The sequence below is a fragment of the Narcine bancroftii genome, chromosome 5 (genome assembly GCF_036971445.1).
Source record: "Narcine bancroftii isolate sNarBan1 chromosome 5, sNarBan1.hap1, whole genome shotgun sequence".
Classification (NCBI taxonomy): Eukaryota; Metazoa; Chordata; class Chondrichthyes; order Torpediniformes; family Narcinidae; genus Narcine; species Narcine bancroftii.
The window spans coordinates 140309441-140333146 of NC_091473.1; the positions used below are offsets into that span (position 1 = coordinate 140309441).

Below are 23706 nucleotides of genomic sequence, written 5' to 3' on the forward strand. Positions count from 1 at the left end.
TAATTTCTTTTTTTGGGGTAGATGAATAGTGGGGGGGTGAGAGGATAGGGTGGGAGAGGGGTAGTATATTTTTTGAATTTTATTATTGTATAATTCGTTGCTAACTACATATATGGGAAAATATTCAATAATATTCAAAAAAAGTAAATTTAATTTTAAAAATCCATTATATAATAAATATTCACAGTATTACATTAGAATGTACTCAGAATATTAAAATATTCCTAGAGTTCAAGATCTTCCATAACATTGCAACAAGCTTTCTGTATGATTGGTACAAAGGGTTCTGTAAGATGCAGCAAAGGTGGACAAAGGGATTAATCAAGAGGGCAAAAATAAATTACGAGAGTAAGCTTGTGGCAAACATAAAAAAACCAACTGCAAAAGCTTTTATAGATATGTCAAGAGGAAAAGATTGGTGAAATCCAGAGTAGGTCCCTTGCAGTCGGAATCAGGGGAATATATAATGGGGAATAAGGAAATGGCAGACCAATTAAATTCTTACTTTAGTTCTGTTTTTACAAGAGAGGATACAAATAACCTCCCAAGGATGTTGGGAAACATAGAGACTAATGCAAGGGAGGAACTGAAAGAAATCAGTATCTCTAAGGACATGGTCTTGGGGAAATTGAAGGCCGATAAATCCCAAGGGCCTGATAATCTACATCCTAGGGTACTTAAAGAAGTGGACATTCAGATAGCAGATGCTTTAAGAATTATTTTCCAGAACTCGATAGACTCAGGATCAGTACCCATGGATCGGAGGGTAGCTAATGTTACCCCACTATTTAAAAAGGGGGGTAGAGAAAAAGCGGGGAATTATAGGCCGGTGAGCCTGACATCAGTAGTGGGCAAAATGATGGAATCCATTAATAAGGATGTACTAGCGGAGCATATGACTAGCAGAGAAGGGATCGGACAGAGTCAACATGGATTTACAAAAGGTAAATCATGCTTGACAAATCTATTGGAATTCTTTGAGATGGTGACAGGTAAAATAGATGGGGGAGAGCCAGTGGATGTGGTGTACCTGGATTTCTAAAAGGCATTCAATATTCCACATAAATGACTGGGATGCAAAATCAAGGCTCATGGGATTGGGGGCAAGGAATTGATGTGGATTGAGAACTGGCTAGCAGATAGGAGACAGAGAGTTAGGATAAACGGCTCATTTTCTGAGTGGCAGGCGGTGACCAGTGGGGTGCAACAAGGAGCTGTACTGGGACCCCAGCTGTTCACAATTTACATTAATGATCTAGATGAGGGGATTGGATGTAATATCTCCAAATTTGCAGACGACACTAAGCTAGGAGGGGTTGTGTGCACTGAAGAGGGGGGTCAGGAAGCTCCAGTGTGATTTAGATGAGTTGGGGGACTGGGCAGATACATAGCAAATGCGCTACAATGTGGATAAATGTGAGGTTATCCACTTTGATAATACAAATCGGAGGGCAGATTACTATTTGAATGGCAATAGATTGGGAGATGGGGAAGTGCAGAGAGACCTAGGGGTTCTTGTGCACCAGTCACTGAAGGCGAACATGCAGGTACAGCAGGCGGTTAAAAAGGCAAATGGTATGTTGGCCTTCATATCAAGAGGATTTGAGGAATAAGGATACCTTACTGCAGTTGTACAGAGCCTTGGTGAGACCACACCTGGAGTATTCTGTGCAGTTTTGGTCGCCTTAACTGAGGAAGGATGTTCTTGTAATGGAGGGAGTGCAAAGGCGATTCACCAGGCTGATACCTGGAATGACAGGAATAACTTATGAGGAAAGATTGCGCAAATTGGGATTGTACTCGCCTGAGTTTAGAAGATTGATAAGTCTCATAGAGACTTATAAAATTCTGGCAGGACTGGACAGAATGGATGCGGAAGGGATGTTTCCGATGGTGGGGGGAGTCCAGAACCTGGGGCCATGGTTCGAGGATAATAGGCAAACCATTTAGATCCGAGATGAGGAGGAATTTCTTGACCCAGAGGGTGGTGAATCTGTGGAATTCATTGCCACAGAGAGCAGTAGAGGCAGGTTCATTGAATATATTTAAGAGGGAATTAGATATATTTCTTCAGTATAAGGGAATTAGGGGTTACGGAGAGAAGGTGGGGACGGGGTACTGAACTTTAAGATCAGCCATGATCTCACTGAATGGCGGATCAGGCTCAAAGGGCCAAATGACCTACTCCTGCTTCTATGTTTAACTCCTCAGTTCAGTAATTTGAGACTATTGAACATGTGAAGCTTAAAACACAACATCCAAGCTTCAGTTACATAATAGACACTGCTTTCCACCAATTATACTTGCATGTCTTGAAGGTCTTATTGTGTATGGAGTGGGGTGCCTGAGGATGTAGTTGCGGCAGGTACTATTAAAAGAAAAATTGGATGAATACATGGATAGGATAGGTTTAGAGTGATTTGGATCAAATGCAGGCAAGTTGAACTAGTGTGAGTGGGACATTTTGGTTGGGATGGGCAAGTTGGGACAAAGGAGCTGTTTTCACGCTGTATGACTATTGATATCAGGACAAAATTAAGAACAAAATCTTCTTATCATGTGGAGTGCACTCATAAATCAATCAGGGGATCCAATAGCCAAGGTCTAGGCTTGCAGTGTGGAGGTACCACAGAGGCTACATAAACTACTTAGTTAATGCAGTGTCAGATGAGCATTTAACTTTGGAAATGTGATCATTTTTTCATTAACCCCTTGGATGAAATTCCTATACACATGAAAGTTCCTAGTAACGTGAAATTTCCAGCCTTAAATCAAGATGAAGAACAAAGCAACTCACGAATTTCATCTTCCTTTCTTGAAGCCATGATTAAAGGTAATCAATTTGGAAAGTAAAAAGCTAGTTTGTTTCCTTTTTTCACAATTTCAAAGGAGGTGAAGTTTAATCTGGACAAGGGTGAAATGTTGCACTTTGTGAGGTCAAATGTAAGGGTAGCATGTGCAATTAATGGCCAGACTATTGAAGCTTTGATGTGCAGATCTGGGAGTTTGGGACCATTAAACCTTGAAAGTGGCCGCAGAAGGAGAAAGGATGATAAGGAAGGCATAACATATGCTTGCCTACATTAAGTATAAAAATACCAAAGTCATATTGTAACTACAGTACAACTCCGATGATCCAAAATCAGATTCTCCAAAATCTTATTTATCCGAAATTATTTCTGAGCCGAACTGACTGAGGACCTCAGGCTCCTGCAACAATGGACCATGGGCTCCTGATGCTGGCAGCAGCAGACCTCAGGCTCCCTGCGACAATAGGGATCTCAGGTTCCCGGGCAGGAGCAGGACCCTTGGGTTCCCGGGCAGGAGCAGGACCCTTGGGTTCCCGGGCAGGAGCAGGACCCTTGGGTTCCCGGTACGTGGGGACTCAGTGGGGACATGTCGATGATTGGCGATGGCCAGCATTTTTTTGGGGTGATAATTAAACATTATTTTAATGCTTAAAAAGCCTTACCTTATTGTTTGTGTTGTTTAAATTTACACACACATCATACATGTGCACTTAGAATTAGAAGGGGGTTAATTTGGGTTGGTTAAGTATAGAGATAAGTTAAAGTTTCATTCTGTTTTCATGTTTAAAGATAATTAAAAACAACTTTTGTTTAAGTAACTACTTGTCTTGGTGAGTGTCTATTGCTGCTGAGTTTTGGGGTCCTTTGGGCTCGTAACACTATTCACATCTACTCTATTCCCTTCATAATTTTATATACCTCTATCAAATCCCCCCCAACCTTCTACGCTCCAATGAATAAAGACTCAGTCTACTCAATCTTTCTCCATATTCTAGATACTGCAATCCAGGCAACATTTTAGTAATCTCTGCACCCTCTCTACATTATTGATATCCTTCCTATATTTTGGAGACCAGAACTGCACACAATATTCCAAACTTGGCCTCACCAATGCCTTGAATAGTCTCAACATCACCTCCTAACTCCTATAATTCTATGCTTTAATTTATGAAGGCCAGCAAACCAAAAGCCTTCTTCACCACTCTGTCTACATGAGAATCCACTTTCAAAGAATGATGAACCATTATTCCAAGATCTCTCTGTTCCTTTGCATTCCTCAATGCCCCCCCCTTCACTGCATACGCCCTGTTTTGATTATTCTTCCCAAAGTAAAGCACTTCACACTTATCAGTATTAAACTCCATCTGCCACCTTTCAGCCCACTCTTCTAAGCCGTCCAAATCCTTCTGCAGTCTCTGAAAACCCTCCTCACTATCTACAACTCCCCTTATTTTTGTATTGTCCGCATATTTACTCACCCAATTTACCAGTCCATTATCCAAATCATTAATATAAATGACAAACAACAAGGGACCCAACACCAATCCCTGAGGTCACCAGCCTCCATTCTGACAGTTATCCACCATGACTCTCTGGCATCTACTTTCTAAACACCGTTGAACCCATTTGACTATCTCAACAATACCTAGCACCTGAACCTTCCTTACCAACCTTCCATGTGGAACCTTATCTAAGGCCTTACTGAAATCCAGATAGACTACTTCTACTGCTCTACCCTCATCAACCTTCCTAGTCACCTCCTCAGAAAATTCAACAAGATTTGTCAAACATGACCTTCCCTGCACAAACCCATGTTGGGTGTCCCTGATCAGTCCCTGCCTCCCTTGATACTTATACATATTATCCCTAAGAATACTTTCCATTAGTTTACCGACCACCAATGTCAAACTTACTGGCCTATAATTGCTGGTCCTACACCTGGAGCCCTTTTTAAACAGAGGAAACACGTTTGCAATACGCCAATCCTGCGGCACCATGCACCCCACCCCCCCCCCCCGTTGATTATAAAATATTAGCAAATAGATTTGCAAAATATTTACTGAAATTAATAAATATAGATCAAACTGAATTTGGTAAGGGTTAGAAATCTGCACATAAAGTAGTGAGGTTTCTTAGTTGATACATTTGGTTCAAAAAAGGGGAGACCCGAGTATGGCAGTGACTTGGATGCTGAAAAGGCATTTGATAGATTCGAATGGGATTTCCTCTTTAAAGTTTTAGAAAATTGTAAATTGGGTTCAATGTTTATAGATTGGGTTAAAATTATGTATAAAAACCTATTGCAAAAGTAGTGACAAATGGACAGATTTCAACATCTTTTTAATTAACAAGATCAAGTAGACAAGGTTGCTTATTGTCACCAGCTTTTTTTATATTAGCAATAAAACCGTTAGCTTAATTAATAAGACAAGATTCAAAGATTGTGGGTATTAAGGTGAAGCAAGAAGAATATGAAATAAATTTATTTGCAGATGATATTTTTATTTATTTTACAGATCCTTTAAATTCTTTGCAACAACAAAATTAGGATAAAAGAATGTGGAAACATATCTGGATATAAAATTAATTGGGAGAAAAGTGAAATTATGTCTTTAGTCAATGGAGATTATCAGAAATGTAAGGAAGTAATTGAACCTAGATGACCAGATCTTGGAATAAAATATTTAGGTATTCGTGTCCAATCAGATTTGACAAACTTATTTAAATTAAATTATTTATCTTTATTAAATAAAATTAAAGAGTATTTTGAAAAACAGAATATGTTACTTATTACTTTGATAGGTAGAGTAAATTGTCTCAAGGTGAATGTTTTTCCTTAAATGCAGTATTTATTTCAATCAATTCCAATTTCAATTCCTCAAAAAAGTTTTAAGGAATTTAGTGTTTGTGTTAGAAGATTTTTATGTAAAAGGAAAATGGCTAGGGTTTCTTTGGGAAAAATTGATGTAGAAATATGATTTTGGAGATTTACAGCTCCCCAATTTTATGAATTATTATAAAGCAGCACAGTTGAGATTTATTAATGTTAGGTATGAGTTAAATAATGTTCCAGCATGGGTAAATATAGAACTTGATAAAATAGGAGAAACAGATCCACAAGATTGTTAACAGCAAATAGAGAAACACCCATGCTGAAACATTTAATTAAACTTTGGAATAAAATTGATAAAGAGATTGGAGGAAGAGGTTTAATGTCTGGAGGAACACCTTTATTTCAAAATAGACATCACATTTTCTATGGAAAATATATTTTTTTTAATTTGACAAAATGTGGCATTAAGAAATTTAAAGATTGTTTCGAAGCCTGAAAATTTATTACTTTTAGTAGAATGAAGGAAAAGTTTAAGATATTGGAAAATGCAAAATTTTGTTATCATCAAATTAAGAGATTTTTGTGAAATATTTGGTCAAGATTTAGTATTACCAGCGGAGACAGAAGTAGAATTATTATTAAGTACTAGGGATGTAAAGAAATTCATTTCAAAGATGTATATATTACAAAAGAAGGCTTGAAAAGGAGTTCATAATTCAAGACATAATGGGAGGTAGATTTTAATAAGAAAATAGATGAATGTAGATGGATTCAGATTTATAGAGTTTGAAAAGTACAATAAATGTGAGTTATCGGGTTTGTTCAATATAATTTTATTCAACAGTTATATTTAACACCATAAAAGTTACATAATATGAATTATATTTATTCAGATTTATGTTTTAGATGTGGATAAGAAATTGGTACATTTTTTGCATTCAACTTGGCAGTGTTCCACAATTAAACTGTTTTGGATTGATTTGGGTAATTTATTAAAACAAATAACTGGAGTAAGATTCCCATAGGATCCAATGTTATTTTTACTGGGAGATGTTAGAGGGATTAAACCTAAATTAGAACTGAATATTTATCAAGTAAAATGTGTTCAAATTGCCTTGGCAATATTCAGAAAATGTATTGCTATAACCTGGAAGTCAGATACGGATCTTGGAATGGATAGATGGCATGCAAAAGTTCGGAGTTGTATTCCACTGAGAAAATTACATAAGAGATAAATATCATACATTTTGTGAAATATGAAGCCCATATTTACAAACTGTTGGTTTTAAAATTTAAATGAATCTCGAACATATCCTCTCACTTATAGATCTGTATAAATATTCATATGACTAGAAGCATCAGAAAGTGAAGTACTCCTATTGTGGATTTCTTGTCCCTCTTTTTTTTTTTAAAGTTTATAGTGGGTGGGGGAATTTATTGGAGATTTTTATTTATTTTGTATTTCTTTAATGTTTCCTTTTTAAAAAATACCACATCTATTTGGGCTACGTTTGAAATATTATGATATTTTTGCTAAGAGGTTTTATACTAACATGATTAACAGGTTTGATATGTGGGCTTCTATAAATCCCAAGGTAAGAATGTGAACTGTATTCCATATATTTTAATATCTTGCAAAAAATTGCAGATATTAAAAACATAATCTTAAATATAAAATCAATCCATTCCAAACAGTACTCACTTAAATAATGTATATTTTCCCTCTGAATCAAATTTGTCAATGTTTTGCTGGAATATCTTCAGGCTCCATTTCCGCTAAAACATTGAAAAGCCAATCACAATTATGAAGTAACACAAAAAGGAAACCATTCAAACCATGTTGCCTCTGTCAATTCTTTAGTCTCAATCGCCTATCCTTTCCCTATTGTTCAGTACATTTGCTTCAGCGTTTACTTTTTCCCCTTTTGAAAATCACTAGAGGTCTTTATTCAAAAACCTGCTGTCCAAAAGTGGGAATTGTACAAAAACTAAACCTTCTGGAAAATAGGCTGGCTGCTCCATTTTCAGAAATGCAGTGGGCAGGTGTACTAAGTCAATCCAACCTGTCCAAAAGTACCCATCTTTACTTTAGAAGCTCTTTTCTTCTCTAGTGAAAGGGGATTGCTTGTTTGGTACATCAGGTACATCTTCAACCTCTAAAAGATGATCTGGACCCTAATTTCTCTCTTTCTAATCTTGATTGTCCTTTTAGTGTGTGTATTTTAAAAATATTTTTGGGATTCTTTTCTGTTGGCCTTGACTATATTCACTAATTTCTTTTGCTGTCTTATTTCCTTTCTTAATCTTCAATTTCTTATCAGTTTATTTTTCTTATCTTAGGTTAAAATAAGTGTTTGGAAATTCTATCTTTGTTCAACTACCAGTTGGCACTGGTTTTTTTTATTCTCGTCCAATTGGCTAGATCTCTACTTAAATTTGGCTCTCGTGTTATACAATTTTTAAATGTTTCCTCCTTTCTGAAGCTATTTTAAACCTATGTTATAATCAAATGTTCAGCAAACTTATTCAAACATGCTCCAACACATCAAAGAAATAGTTTCTTGAGTGCATTTCAGGAATTCTTTCTATTCTGTCTTTTATGTTCATTATATTTATCTAATTTAGAAATGAATTCTACCATGATCAACACATTGTCATTTTCATGTCTAAAGGTCCATACAAATAAACCATTCTATCATCTTTAATTAGTGTCATTAATACATACCACATGTTCAAAAGGACAGAGTGTAATCACGCTCACTAAATCCTACAGAAAGAAATTTGAGAAATTATCTAGTAAAAATGTTATCCAGAAGTACATAAAATAATAGATCTTAGATTTTGTTTAAATGCTATGTAAATTAAAGCTGTGGCATGTATATTCACTTTATTAATGCATTGTAAATTACCTGTGGAACTTGAAGAATATTTTTGATTTCCAAATGCTTGTGGGAAAGATTATTATCTTCTATGGTTAATAAGCAACGTTCGTATAATTCCTGAAAGAGGGAAAACTAATTCAGAGGCGTGCATTGAAGTGTAGATGTGGTCAGTTTTCAAAAAGAAATACATTGTCACATTAGAAGATGCTTATAGATTTGATTATTACTTAACTATGTTTGATAGAGCAGTACAGAAGTTAGCAGTGAAAGTTCTGCAGACTCAACAAGTTTCAAATAGACAGTGCATGTTTGGCTGATACGTAAATAAAAATACTTACCAATCCTTTAGACAAAACGGATTCCTCTGTCCTGTCATTAGAATAAATAGTTAATGTATACAGAAGGGAAAATTCAAAAAGTTTTTTATTACAAAGTATAAATTTCACTTTAATTTCTATATAAAAAGATCAATTTCTAAATAAATCCATCAAGACAGAAGCTTAAATATTAATTGATAAATCTTATTCTCTTCTTTCAAATATTTGCTTTGAGAACAAAGCTTATCAACACTGTAAAATATATTTTCCAATTTCCTCTAAGCATCCTAGATTTCTTCACCTCCAGACCATAATCAATGAGGATTGGTAAGAACATCTCCGCCACAATCTCCATCAGTACCAGAGCACACTGTTAGACCCTTGCTCTATTCACTACACACTTGACTGTGTGGCTCAATATGACAACATCACTTACAAATTCACTGAATACCATGTATAAAAAGACGCAATGAGTTAGCATACAGGATGGAGATTGAAAACTTGGCTGAATGGTGCATCAACAACTTCGCACTCAATATCACCAAAACCTAGGAGCTGATTGATAATTTCAGGAAGGGAAAATCAGAGGTGTACGATCCAGTGATCATTGGGGGATCAGAGGTGGAGAGGGTGACAAAATTTATGTTCTCGGGAGTCACTATCTCAGAGGATCTTTCCTGGAATTAACATTGTGAAGAAAGCACATCAGAGCCTCTACTTCCTCAGGAGTTTGTGGAGATTTGGTATCTCGGGAGTTTGTGGAGGTTTGATATGACATCTGGTGGTGAAAAGTGTGCTGACCAGCTGCATCGTGGTCTGGTATGGGGACACCAATATCCCTGAACATAAAGCCCTGGAAAAGATAGTGGATGCAGCCCAGGACATCACAGGCTATACCCTCCCCACCATCAAGAACATCTACAGGAAACACTGCCATCTGAGAGAACCAACAATCATTAAGCTGCCACATCATCCAGCACATGCTCTGTTTTTGCTGCTGCCATCAGGAAAGAGGTCTAGGTCCCACAAGACTCGCATCACCAGGTTCAGGAACAGCTGCTCCCCCTCCACTATCAGACTCCTCATCCACAAACATAATCAGGGACTCATTTAAGGACTCTTACTTTTATATATAACCATATAACCACTTACAGCACAGAACAGGCCAGTTCGGCCCTACTAGTCCATGCCGTAACAAATCCCCACCCTCCTAGTCCCACTGACCAGCACCCGGTCCATACCCCTCCAGTCCTCTCCTCTCCATGTAACGATCCAGTCTTTCCTTAAATGTAACCAATGATCCCGCCTCGACCACGTCTACCGGAAGCTCATTCCACATCCCTACCACCCTTTGCACAAAGAAATTTCCCCTCACGTTCCCCTTATAATTTTCCCCCTTCAATCTTAAACCATGCCCTCTAGTTTGAATCTCCCCCACTCTTAATTGAAAAAGCCTATCCACGTTTACTCTGTCTGTCCCTTTTAAAATCTTAAACGCCTCTATCAAGTCCCCCCTCAATCTTCTAGGCTCCAGAGAAAAAAGCCCCAGTCTGCACAACCTTTCCCTGCAACTCAAACCTTGAAATCCTGTCAACATTTTTGTGAACCTTCTCTGCACTCTCTCTATTTTGTTTACATCTTTCCTATAATTTGGTGACCAAAACTGTACACAGTACTCCAAATTTGGCCTCACCGATGCTTTGTACAATTTCATCATAACCTCCCTACTCTTGAATTCAATACTCCAATTTATGAAGGCCAACATTCCAAATGCCTTCGTCACCACACCATCTAACTGAGTATCAGCCCTGAGGGTACTATTTACCATCACTCCTCAATCCCTTTGTTGCTCTGCACATCTCAATAGCTACCATTTAATGCATAGGACCCATTTAGATTTGCTATGACCTATTTAGATTTTGCACTTTATTGTTTTTCTTCCTCTCTGTATTGCACAGTTTACATTTCTTTATTTGTTTACATGTGCACAGTTTATTTTGAACTACCAATTCTACCTTGCCTGAAGGAAAAAGAATCTCAGGGTTGTATGTGATGTCATATATGTACTCTGACAATAAATCTGAGATAAAACGTTTTTAATTCTTTTTTTTTCTTTCTTTGGCTTGGCTTCGTGGATGAAGATTTATGGAGGGGCAATTACTGTTCTGTAATTAGTCAAGCAAAATCAGGCAAGATACTGCATGAGCTACTACTATCAAGTAATGTTTACCACAAAACTCCCAAATTGTAAAAAAAACATTTGGATCATCAGCTCAGGGGAGAAAACTTTTCTTTATCCAGTCCACTCTCTGTGTTCAAGATGACCCAGGAGGCACCTCAAATCAAGGTCAATTAGGGATGGGTCTCACTGTCACCAGGATACATGAATGAACAAAATATTTTTTTGGAAAATCACTATTCGACGATTTCTGCTCAATAAATGTGGATGAGTCAGTGGGGCTAAATAAAATTTGGCCGACCTGTGATTTTTCTCCACTCTGGCCAAGTGACCCTACTTTCTAGGCTTTGAAAGTTTCCGATCCAATCCCATAGAGTTAATTGGGAATTATTAGATGACAGCTGTACTCACCTCTTCAAGTTAAGCTCCAATAACTCAGAGGAATCAAGTATGCAACAAATAATATTCAACATGTTTTTTTATCTCCTTGAAATCATTGGGTGAGTAATTGGTCTTTGATGGTCAAAGAAGATGTACATCTCTTTTCATTTGTGGGTCATTAAAATCCACACAAAAACCATATCTTCAAATACTAGGATTTAGTACAATAAGATTGAAGATAAATTAAACTTGTTAACTTACCTGTTTATTAAAGCAGATATATACTCCAAATTGAATTGTAGTAGGTATGCAGGGCTGTAAAGATTTCATTCATATTATGTTACAAACAAGAAATATTAAAGGGTACATTATGATCTATTTTCCAAACCATTCACCTGAAAATTAACATTTCCTTCTCTATATTACTTTACTAATTTTATGAATTTGAGGGTAAAATCAACTAAATTACTTTTATACACTTTGTGTGCATACTCTTTATCCTGAAAGCAGACTAATTAGATTTTCTTCTTTTACATTATGCAAGGCTATTGTGGAACAAACCTTGGACATCAAGGACGGTCTCCCTACAGTAGACTACGAACATTAGCCCTGCATGCCACAATTAATGCAAAAGGGCACCAACCCAAAATGTTGTCTGACCATTTTTACCCATGTATTGTTTCTGACCCACTGAGTTCCTACAGCAGCTCACTGTTTGCTCAATTAATTTGCCTTTATAGACACTGACTAAGTGGTCACCTCCAAGAACTGACTGAATAGAATGGGGCTAATTGGAGTAATGAGAATCCATTGAGATTTTGTATTAAAAATGATTGTGGAACAGAAAAACATTGTATGGGAGACAACCGGTGTGGATAGTAAATTGGCTGGCAAACAGGAAAAAGAAAGCAGGCTTAAGTATGTCTATCACTGTTTGCTACAGGGATTGGGCCTGGGGCCTCAACTTTTTTTTCAATTTTGATAAATTATTTGGATAAAGACATTTAAAATATGGTGAGGGGAGGAAAGTTTAAGGGAAACATCAGAGGCAAGTTTTTTTTTTAAAAACCAGAGAGTTGTGGGTTCCAAGATTGCATTGCCAGGTGTGGAGGTGGAGGCTGGTACAATGGAGACATTTGGACAGGCACATGGATGCAAAAAAATTGAGAAGATTTAGTAAGTTGATTTGGTTTATATACAGTGCCTTCCATAATGTTTGGGACAAAGTCACTTTTTTCCTTTATTTACCCATGTTTCACAGTTTTAAATTTGTAATCAAAAAATTCAAGTAATTAAAGTACATATTCCAAATTTTATTCAAGGCTATATTCAAGTCTAGCTCTGTGATTCCTGTACTAATGAAGCAATGAAACATACCTGAGGAATCAGACACCTGTGAAGCCAAATGACCCAAACATTATGGTGCCCTGAAGTGAAGGGACTATGTATAAAAAGTGATGTAATTTCCTCATGGTCAAACTAAAATGTATACAAATAACCCTGAATAAAATCTGGAATGTGCACTTTAATTATATGTGAATTGTTTGATTACAAATTTAAAACTGTGCAGCATAGGGGCAAATAAAAGGGGAAAAAAGTGTCTTTGTCCCAAACATTATGGAGGGCACTGAAGGTCAGCTCAACATCATGGGCTGAAAGGCCTTTTCTGTGCTATAATTTTCTCTGACAAAATAGTAAGCAAGTTGTGAAGAAGATATTTGAAAGTTTCAGAGGGAGATAGATTAATTAGGTACATGGACAAAAATCTAATAAATAGAGGATGAGAAAATATGACATTTTCTATTTTGTCAAGAAATGCCATCTCCCTGATAGCTACTTCTGCACGAAATGCATTGAGATGCAGCTTCTTGCTGATTATGTTAGGGAACTGGACCTGCAGCTCAATGACCTTCAGCTAGTATGGGAGAATGAGGAGTTCATAGATGGGAGGTAGTCACACCAAAATTGCAGGAGGCAGGGAGGTGTGGACTTTTGGATGATGGAAAGGTAAGGCAAGCAGGCAGGTAGTGCAGGGTATCCCTGCGGCTGTTCCTCTCAATTAGTATCCTGCTTTAGATACTGATGGAGGGACAACCTACCAGGGCAAAGCCAGTGAACAGATCTAGCACTGAGCCTGGGCATGTAGCTCAGAAGGGAAAGAGGGAGAAGAGAGAGCAGTGGTTGAGGATTCAATAGTTCGAGGGGTATAGAGCAGATTCCATGGACATGAAAAAGACACCGGGATAGTTTGCTGCCTCACGGGTGCCAGGGTCAAGGAAATCTTAGATCAGGTCCATGGCATTGTGAAAAAAAGGACATATGTCCTTAGCAGGACATATTTGTATCAACAACATAGGTAGTTAAAGGGATGAGGTTCTGATGACCTCAAGGGTACTAATCTCAGAATTGCTGCCAATGCCACACGTCAGTGAGAGCAAAAAAAGGATGAGATGGCAGATGAATATGTGGCTGAATATTAGTGCAGGGGGGCAGGGTTTTAGGTTTCTAGATCATTGAGATCTCTCAGGGGAAGATACGATCCACATAAAAAGAATGGGTTACACCTGAACTGGAAGGGAACCAATAGCCTGATGGAGAGGTTTGCTAGAGCTATTAGGGATGTTTTAAACTTGAAGAAGCTGTTTTTGGACTGTTATGTTCTATCAATCAGTACATAGAATTACAATGTCATGGCCATTTCAAAGACTTGACTGATGCAGGTACCAGGACTTAGTTGCTTTAAAAGGGGTAGAAGGGAGGTGAAGGAGTGGGGGCAGAAGGGAGGTGAAGGAGTGGGGGCAGAAGGGAGGTGAAGGAGTGGGGGCAGAAGGGAGGTGAAGGAGTGGGGGCAGGGCAGTAGTATTACTAATCAGGAGTAGTAGTGGAGGGATTGTCAAAACAGGAAGGGAGCGATCACTCCATTGGGAATAGTCTAAAGGCCCCCTAATAGCCCTTGGGATACTGAGGAGCAAATAAGTAGGCAGATTTTTGAATGGTGCAGATATAACAGGGTTATTGCTGTATGAGATTTCAACTTCCTAAATTTTGTCTGGCACCTCCTTTTCTGCAAGGGGGGAAAAGATGGGGGAAGAATTTGTCAGGTGTGTTCAAGGATTCCTGACATAGTATGTGGTCAAGCAAACTAGATGAGAGACTATTCTGGATCTAGTACTGGATAATGAACCCAGTCAAGTGACAGATTTCTCAGTGGGGGAGCACTTCGGTGAAAGTGACCACAACTCTCTAACGTTAGCAATAACTGTGGACAAGCAGAGGTGTAGACAAAATGGAGAAGTGAATAATTAGGGAAGGGTTAATTATGATTTGAACTGGGGAGAGTAAATTGAGAACAGATGTTCTCAGGGAAAAGTACAGAAGTAATGTGGAGAATGTTTAGTGACCAGTTGCATGGGGTTCTGGATAGGTTTAACTCATTAGAAGATGGTAGGATAAAGGGAAATGTGGCTGACAAAACAGATGGAATGGTGTCTCAGAAGGCATTGGAAGCCAATTCTCTTTCAAGAAAGTGTTAGAGCTCTTAAAGATAGGGATATGGGGAGAAGGCTGGAACAGGGTAATAATTGTGGATGATCACCCATGATCACAGTGAATGACACCGCTGATTCAAAGGGCCAAATGGCCTACCCCTGCAGTTATTGTCTATTGACAACTAGTTAAGAGGAAGAATGAAGCATGCACAAGATTTACGCAGCAAAAGACAGGAAGGATTAATGAGAATTAAATTGTAGGCAGGAAGGAACTTAAAAAAGAATTTAGAAGAGCTAGAAGGGGACCCAAGAAGGCCTTGGCAAGTAAGATTAAAGAAAATCCAAAGGCATTCTATGCATACATGAAGAACGTATAATGAGAATTAAGGTATGGCCGCTTAAGGATAAAAGAGGCAACATGTGCCCGGAGGAAGAGAAGGTCCTAAATGAATACCAGAGGGACCTTAGTCCATGTGAGGTCAGTATAGAATAACCTTGTGTGCTGGAGCACATTGAGGTTAAGAAAGAGGAATAACTGGATCTTCTTAAAAACATTTGGACTGATAGGTTCCTAGGATCGGATGAGATATACCCCAAGTTACTACAGAAAACTAGAGAAGAGATTGCTGGGGCATTGGCAATGAATTTTGTCTTCCTGGGCTACCGGGGGCAGGGGGGGGGGGGGTGGGGGGGGGGAAAATATTGGACGATTGAAGAATGGAAAATGTAATATTCTTGTTTAAAAAGGGTAATAGGGAGAATCCTGGGAAGTTATAGAGCAGTGAGTCTTATTTCAGTGGTGGGCAAACTATTGAAGAGGACTCACAAACATTTAAAGAATAGTTTTCTCGGGGATAGTCAGCATGGTTCTGTGAGGAGCAGATTGTGCTTCATGAGCCTAATTGAGTGTTTTGAGGAAGTAACAAAAGAAACTGATGAGGGTAGGGTGGTAGATGTGTGCATATGCATTTTAGTCAGGCATTTGACAAGGTCCCCCATGGTAGACTCATTCAGAAAGTCATGAGGCATGGGATCCATGGAACCTTGGCCGTGTTGTTTCAGAATTGGTTTGCCCACAGAAACAGAGGGCAGTAGTAGATGGAGTCAATTTTGCCTGGAGGTAAATGACAAGTGGATTTCTCTAGAGATGTGCTCTGGGACCTCTAATTGTTGTGATTTTTATGAATGACATGGATGAAGAAGTAGAGGGATGGGTCAGTATATTAGCAGATGACACGAAGGTTGGAAGAGTTATGGATCATGTACAACATTGTAGGTTATGGACAGGTTGCAGAGTTGAGTGGTAAAGTAGCAGATGGAGTTCAATCCCGGTAAGTGTGAAGTGATGCTTTTTTTGAAAGGTCAAAATTGAAGGTAGAGTATATAGTTAATGGTGGGATTCTTAACAGTGTAGAAGGACAGAGGGACCTTGGGATCCAAATCCACAGATCTCTCAAGGTTGATAGTATAATAAAGGCTTATGGTATGCTGGCCTTCATTAGTTGGAGGATTGAGTTCAAGAGTCATGAGGTAATGTTGCAACTCTCTAAAACTCTGGTCAGTCCTCACTTGGATATTGTGTTAAATTCTGGTGCCTCATTGCAGGAAGGATGGGGAAGCTTTGGAGGGTGGAGAGGAGATTTACCAGGGTTGGAAAATGTGTCTAATGAGGCAAGGTTAACCAAGCTAGGGCTTTACTCTTTGGAACAAAGGATGAGTAGTGACTTAATTGAAGCCTACAAGAATATGGGATAGGGTGGACAGCCATCACCTTTTTCCCAGGGCAATAGCAGCAAATACCAGCAGCAAAAGGTGATGGAGGAAAGTTTAGGGGGAGATGCAAGGGGCAAGTTTTTTTTAAATATACACAGAGTAATGGGTTCCCGGAATGCATTGACAGGGGTGGTGGTTAAGCCTGGTACTCTTAGACAAGCACATGGATGCAAGCAAAATAGAGGTATGGAAGATTCAGATTGTTGAGCAGGATTATATAGGTCAGCACAACATCATGGTACAAAGAACCTATACTGTGCTGTAATATTCTATGTTCCGTTAAAAATTTTAAAAAAGCAGCATTTTATCTAAATAACAGGATTTCAGATGTGTGAAGCGTTCTGGGTATCTCAATGCACGAGTTGCAAAAGGCTAATATGCAGATACAGCAAGTAATTATGAGAGTATGTTGCTGTTCACTGCTTGGGGAATTAAATACTAAAATATATAGGTTATGGCCCAGTTATATAGGCATTGATGAGAAATCAACTGAAATAAGACAGCAACGTCTATCATTAATATCCTTCACGAAATAACATGACAATGTGTTGGAACCTGTTCAGACAAGACTTCTAAGATAATGACCTTGAATGGGCCCTGGCCTCATGAGGAAAGCTTAGACAGGGAAGGCTTGTGCCTGATGGTGTTTAAAAGAGAGGGTGCTTGATTAAAATATAAAAAAGATCTTGGTGGGGGGGGGAGCGCGTCTTAATTAGTACATTAACAGTATAGCATCGGAAACCCTCATCTTTTTATTCAGGTGCCTACCTGTTTTTTCTTATGCTTGATGAAGGGTCCAGGCCCGAAACGTTGGTACCCTTATGGATGCTGCGTGGCCTGCTGAATTTTCCCAGCATATTTGTGTATTGCACACAACCCCAGAATCTGCAGTCTTTCTTTAACAGTACCGGACGAGGCCCTTTACTCCACCATGTCTACGTCAACTATGATGCCAATCTAAACAAATCCCATCTGCCTGCACTTGGACTGCATCCCTCCATTCCCTTCCTGCTCACTTACCTATTGAAATGCTTCTTAAATGATGCTATTATATCTGCTTGCACCACCTCCCCAGGACCTAACATTCTCTATAAAAAAAATTTCCACACTGAAGGCAAACATGCCATTTGCCTTTTTTTTAACCATCCTATCTATTTGCATTTCCACTTTCAGAGAAAGTGAATTGGTATCCTAAAATTCCTCTGGATATCACTGCTCCAAAAAATCCAGCCACTTAGTATACACTCCTTTTGTATGCAACCTCGCAAGAAGTTAAATGTGTTGTTGGTTGTTCGGTTAACTCAATATTGTAAATCACCCCTCGCTAAATCAATGATGCAAAAAAAAAATGGGTGGAAGTACTGCCGCAGCTCGGCGCTCATAAACGAGGACCCCCGGTCACTGTGGATGTAACTGGGGTACCAGAAGATGGCGAAGATGCTGTGCAAGGCTTCTACGACTGAGGAGGCGGTCGTGTCCAAGCAGGGCAGAGTGAACGGGAAGCGAGAATACTCGTCGATCACTGTAAGAATGTAGGTGTTATGGTTGGTCAATGGTAGGGGCCCCTTGAAGTCCACGCTTTGGTGTTCAAAGGGTCGGGTGGCTTTGATGACGTGGGTGATCTCTGGACGAAGAAGTGGGGCTTACACTCACCGCACACCGGGCAGGCTCGGGTCATGGAGCGAATCTCCTCGACCGTGTAAGGCAGGTTGTGAGCCTTAACAAAGTGCGCGAACCTAGTGACCCCTGGATGACAGAGCTCCTCGTGGAGTCTCTGCAGCCTGTCCAGTTGTATGTTGGTTCAAGTCCCCTGGAGAGCGCATCTGGCGGGTCGTTAAGTTTACCAGGCCGGTACAGTATGTCATAATTGAAGGTGGAGTGTTCGATTCTCCACCTAGCGATGTTGTCGTTCTTGATCTTACCTTGCTGGGTATTGCTAAACATGAACGAGACTGCGCGTTGGTCAGTCAGCAGTGTAAAACGCCTGCCAGTGAGGTAGTGTCTCCAACGACGTACTGCTTCGACTATGGTCTGGGCCTCCTTCTCGACAGAGGAGTATCGGCTCTCAGGGCCCTGGAGGGTCCTGGAGAAGAAGGCTACCAGCCGGCTAGCCTGGCTCAAAGTGGCAGCTGCATCGCTCTCTACTTGGAATGGAATGGACTCGTCGATGGCATGCAGCGTTGCAGCGGCGATGTCCAATTTGATGCGGTCGAAGACTGCTTTGGCTTCGGTTGACACGGTGAAGGAGGTGATCTTGATGTGTGGCTGTGCCTTGTCGGCATAGTCTGGAACCCATTGGGCATAGTACGAAAAGAAACCCAGACAGCGTCTGAGTGCCTTTTGGGTGTGGGGGGTGGGTTCAAGTCCACGAGGGGACGCATGCGGTCAGGGTCTGGCATTACCACCCAGTTCTCCACCACACAACCTAGAATTGCGAGCCAAGTGGTCTGGAAGACATACTTGTAGAAATTGTAGGTTATGTTCAGCCGAATCGCAGTCTGAAAAAATTTCGAGGTTGGCATCATGGTCCTGCGTGTTATGGCCACAGATTGTAACATTGTCCAGATACAAGAAAGTAGCTGTTAGCCCATTCTGGTCTACCATCTGGTCCATTTCCCGCTGGAAAACCGCGACACCATTCATGACCCCAAAGGGTATCCTGAGGAATTGATACAGCTGCCCGTTCACTACAAAGGCCGTGAAAAGTCGGTCTTCTCGGTGGATCAGGAGCTGGTGATAGGCTGAACGTAAGTCAATGGTGGAGAACACACAGTATTGGGCGATCTGATTCACCACATCCATGATCCGTGGGAGGGGGTACGCATCCAGAAGTGTGAAGCGGTTGACTGTCTGGCTGTAGTCAACCACCATCTCCGGCTTCTCCCCGTTTTTAACCACCATCACTTGGGCCCTCCAGGGACGAGCTGGGTTCGATAATGCCCTCCTCCAGCAGTCTGCGCACCTCACTTCTGATTAATTTTCTGTCTTCTTAACTATACTGCCGGCTTTTGGTGGCCACTGGTTTCCAGCCAGGGGTGAGATTTGTGAAGAATGCTGGATGAGCAACCTGGAGGTTGGAGAGGCTACAAGTGGGGCGCTGGGGCATGGGGGCCGGTGGTGTGGGCAGTCGCTGGGAGGAGGCCTCCGAAGTGGAGTAGTTACAGACAGAGAGTGGGGCGTGGGGCCCCCCATAGTGCAGGGAAACAGTTCGGAACTGGTACTGAAAATCCAGTCCCAGGAATACGGGTGTGCACAGTTGGGGGAAGGACTAATAGTTTAAAATCGGTAAATGCGATGCCTTGGACTTTCAGGGTCACCATGCAATACCCCTTTACCCCAGTCGAGTGTGATCTGGTCGCCAATTAAATCTTCTGGTCAGTGAGGAGAATGACCTGTCTGCAACAGTGGGCCAGGTCTGGACGGATAAAACCTTTGGTTCACCCAGAGTCAAATAAGCAATTGGTATGGTGTCCATGCACTTTAATTAGTTCCATTGCTTTTGTATGGGGATGGAGGCAATCCTGGTCCAGGGTCACTGATGCAGCGACCTGTGCTGGGAACAGTGGAGTCTTACGTAATGACGTCACGCAGCGTCGGGCCTGAAGTGCACTACGTGTGCGTGGTGACGTCACAGAAGCAGTCAGGCTGGAGCTGTCAGCATCGTGGAGCTGGGGCTGCTGCCTGCAGCCTGCTAGGGGTGTCGGCCAGCCAACAGTAAATGCTGGGGGTCGCTGCTTGCAGTCGGCGGTGGTGGGGCGGTCAGGCAGGCAGTCGTGGGAGGTACCGGTGGTGGGTATCGGGTCAGTAGCATCAGTGGGTACCAGGTCAGCAGTGTCGGTAGCGACGGCCGTGGGACCCTGCTCGGCGGCCGTGGGTCCCTGCTCGGCGGCCGTGGGTCCCTGCTCGGCGGCCGTGGGTCCCTGCTCGGCGGCCGTGGGTCCCTGCTCGGCGGCCGTGGGTCCCTGCTCGGCGGCCGTGGGTCCCTGCTCGGCGGCCGTGGGTCCCTGCTCGGCGGCCGTGGGTCCCTGCTCGGCGGCCGTGGGTCCCTGCTCGGCGGCCGTGGGTCCCTGCTCGGCGGCCGTGGGCCCCTGCTCGGCGGCCGTGGGCCCCTGCTCGGCGGCCGTGGGCCCCTGCTCGGCGGCCGTGGGTCCCTGCTCGGCGGCCGTGGGTCCCTGCTCGGCGGCCGTGGGTCCCTGCTCGGCGGCCGTGGGTCCCTGCTCGGCGGCCGTGGGTCCCTGCTCGGCGGCCGTGGGTCCCTGCTCGGCGGCCGTGGGTCCCTGCTCGGCGGCCGTGGGTCCCTGCTCGGCGGCCGTGGGTCCCTGCTCGGCGGCCGTGGGTCCCTGCTCGGCGGCCGTGGGTCCCTGCTCGGCGGCCGTGGGTCCCTGCTCGGCGGCCGTGGGTCCCTGCTCGGCGGCCGTGGGTCCCTGCTCGGCAGCATCGGCAGTGGCAATGGGTACCTGGTTGGCAGCGTCGGTCATCGAAGTCAGGGCTTGGGCCTGGGTGGTCGTTGCTCCATGTGGGAGGTCCAAGCAGGCCAACGTCATCACGGCGAGGGTGGGCTGCACCTTCCATGCTCGGCTTCTGCCCCGTGACGTCTGGTGCTGCCTCGCGATGGAGCCCTCGCTCTCATTGGACAAGACCTCTGAAGAAAAGATGTTTGAATGGGAGGGTGACGGTTGGGCCTCACACGAGGCGCTGTGTTTGACGGTGGCCATTTTGGAGCAACAGACTACAGCAAAGTTAACATTTTTAAGGCACTTCTGGCACCTGGCATTCCTCGCCGGACACTGGGACCTGCTGTGCTTATCCCTCCCGCAGAAGTAGCACTTCAGGGTCGCATAAGGCAGTGTAGCAGCGGCCGACAGGCTGTCGGTGGGCCATGGGGTAGTAGGATTGAGGGAGAGCATCCTACTCACTTCATAGCGTATCTGTGATCCGGATCACGTCCTCTAGGTTTTCTCCCCGTGCTCTAGCAGACACTGCCTCACCTCATTCGATTGGACCCTAGCCACATAAGTTTCCCGAATGAGATCGTCGGTAGTCTCAGCAGCAGTTCTGTCTGAGCATGTACAAGCTCTGCCCAGTGCCCTAAGTGCTTGGCTATAAGCTCTACAGGACTCACTGGGCAGTTGCCTCCTGGTCGCTAGTTTGTACCGGGCGTAGACCCTGTTTACCGGTCGCTCATAGAATCCTTTCAACACCTTCATGGCTGCGGCATAAATGGCTGCATCTTGGATTGTCCCATAGACTCTCAGGAACACCATAGACATCAATACTAGTACTTGATGGTCATCCTCCTCCACGGCAGGGTCAGAGACCTGTAGGTAAGCTTTGAAACACCTCACCCAGTGCTTAAAGTCATTCGAAGCTGTAGCCAACTGCAGGTCGATGTTGAGGCGTTCCTGTCGCTGCATACGCTCCATCCCTTGAAAACTTTCTAGTTAATAAAATTCTAGTGCACGCCAAAAGAATCAAAGGCTTGTGGATCTAAACCAAGGCTTTTATGAACTAAAAGACTGGAGCGTATCACATGTAGGCCAACCAGTCCAGAATGATCTGGGTCTGGCTAGCACCAGCCCTTGAAGACCTGCCGTCATCTTATACCACAATATATACATATACACATTGGTGATAGAATCCGTACTATCTATCACACCACATATTTATCGAAGAATCACACAAGTTGACCAACTAAGGAAATGTTAACAGAAGAGAATTTTCAAGCAGATGATATTGCGAAGCTGGAGTTTCTTCCAGAGAGGAGCTTAAGATTGCAACAATTATATTAATTTTGACAGAACTCCATAAATTGTAATCAACAACAGGCACTACGATTCTGAAGTTCAAAATATTCCACTGGTTCTCAAGTATATAGCTCTAAATAATGGACCCTTATTTTCACTTACCTGTAGACAGCTGGAAATCGATCAATACCAATATGCTGAACAAATAAAATATATGCCAAGCTTGCCAGTGAATTGGTCGGGTATTTTGTATCTTCTTTCAGAGGATCAACTTCCTGCAGTTTCTTTCTGGACTGTAACAACTGATGAACGATCAACACAGGAAGTGATTCACCAATTGCCACCAAGAAAGCCTGCAAGAGATGATGCGACTCATTTCAATGTAAATAAAATTCTCTACATGAATTGACAAGTGAAAATGTTTGGTCTAAGTTTCAGGAACTGATTCCTCTACATCATTATGCAATTAAAATATAAATTATGCTACATAATTTATTAATTTTGGTATATCTTCAGAAATTTTTCTGTAAAAAAAATTGGTTATCCTTTCCCTTTCTTTCTTCCTTCAATCCTTCTCCCTTATTTTAGGTCAGATTAAAAATGCAAAACACATTTTTCTCCCTTTCTTGCAGTCTATTTATTTCTGGAAATCTCCACTTTGGAGACAGAAATCAATCACAATCACCTCCAAAAGTTTGCTTGCAAATCAGGCTCAAGACATTATTTGTCTGATCACATCAATGAGATTCAATATTCACTCATTTTCCAAACTGTATCATGTGTTTGCTTGCAAGTATACCAGGAATACTGGTTGTATGGTTTTTTTTTCTTCATCTTTGTGTCAAAATATTAAGTCATCTATCACCTCCAAAGTTCTCAGCACTGCAAACTTGTTTTTTGGGGTATAAACATCAAAATTGATTTAAAGAAATTTGACACAAGGTACACATAAAATCCAATTGAATATAAAATGCAAATATTTACTTTCACAATTACTGTTCGTGACATTTCTCATTTATGTAATATTTAGGTAAAAATAAAAATAATTATGCAAAGAAGCAAAGTGAGCAACAAGACTATAGTTGAAAGAGAGTGAACAAATTAAACTTACTACAACTTTAGCAGCAAAGACTCTTAATGAATTGTCTTCAGTTTCCTTGGTTAATGGCTGCAACTGTGCTGGGAGTAGTGGGTATTCCAAACTTTTCATACAGCTACACCAATTACAAAAATACTAGTTAGGCTACATACATTAATTTTCCAGACTACAGCTCAATTGAAACATAGATCATTCAAATG

General features: G+C 41.6%; 1 protein-coding gene across 3 annotated transcripts in view; it reads right to left on the bottom strand.

Moving 5' to 3' along the window:
- The window catches only part of glmna (glomulin, FKBP associated protein a), a 70331-nt gene that overhangs the window by 23714 nt on the left and 22911 nt on the right, over nt 1-23706 (bottom strand). For all 3 annotated transcript variants that reach the window (XM_069939227.1, XM_069939226.1, XM_069939228.1), the window contains exons 8-14: nt 23519-23621; nt 22570-22760; nt 11664-11717; nt 8864-8894; nt 8553-8642; nt 8369-8410; nt 7346-7419 (exon numbers count right to left, since the gene is read on the bottom strand). In XM_069939227.1, the coding sequence (XP_069795328.1) occupies nt 7346-7419; nt 8369-8410; nt 8553-8642; nt 8864-8894; nt 11664-11717; nt 22570-22760; nt 23519-23621 (585 nt within the window). The remainder of the gene's footprint in view (nt 1-7345; nt 7420-8368; nt 8411-8552; nt 8643-8863; nt 8895-11663; nt 11718-22569; nt 22761-23518; nt 23622-23706) is intronic.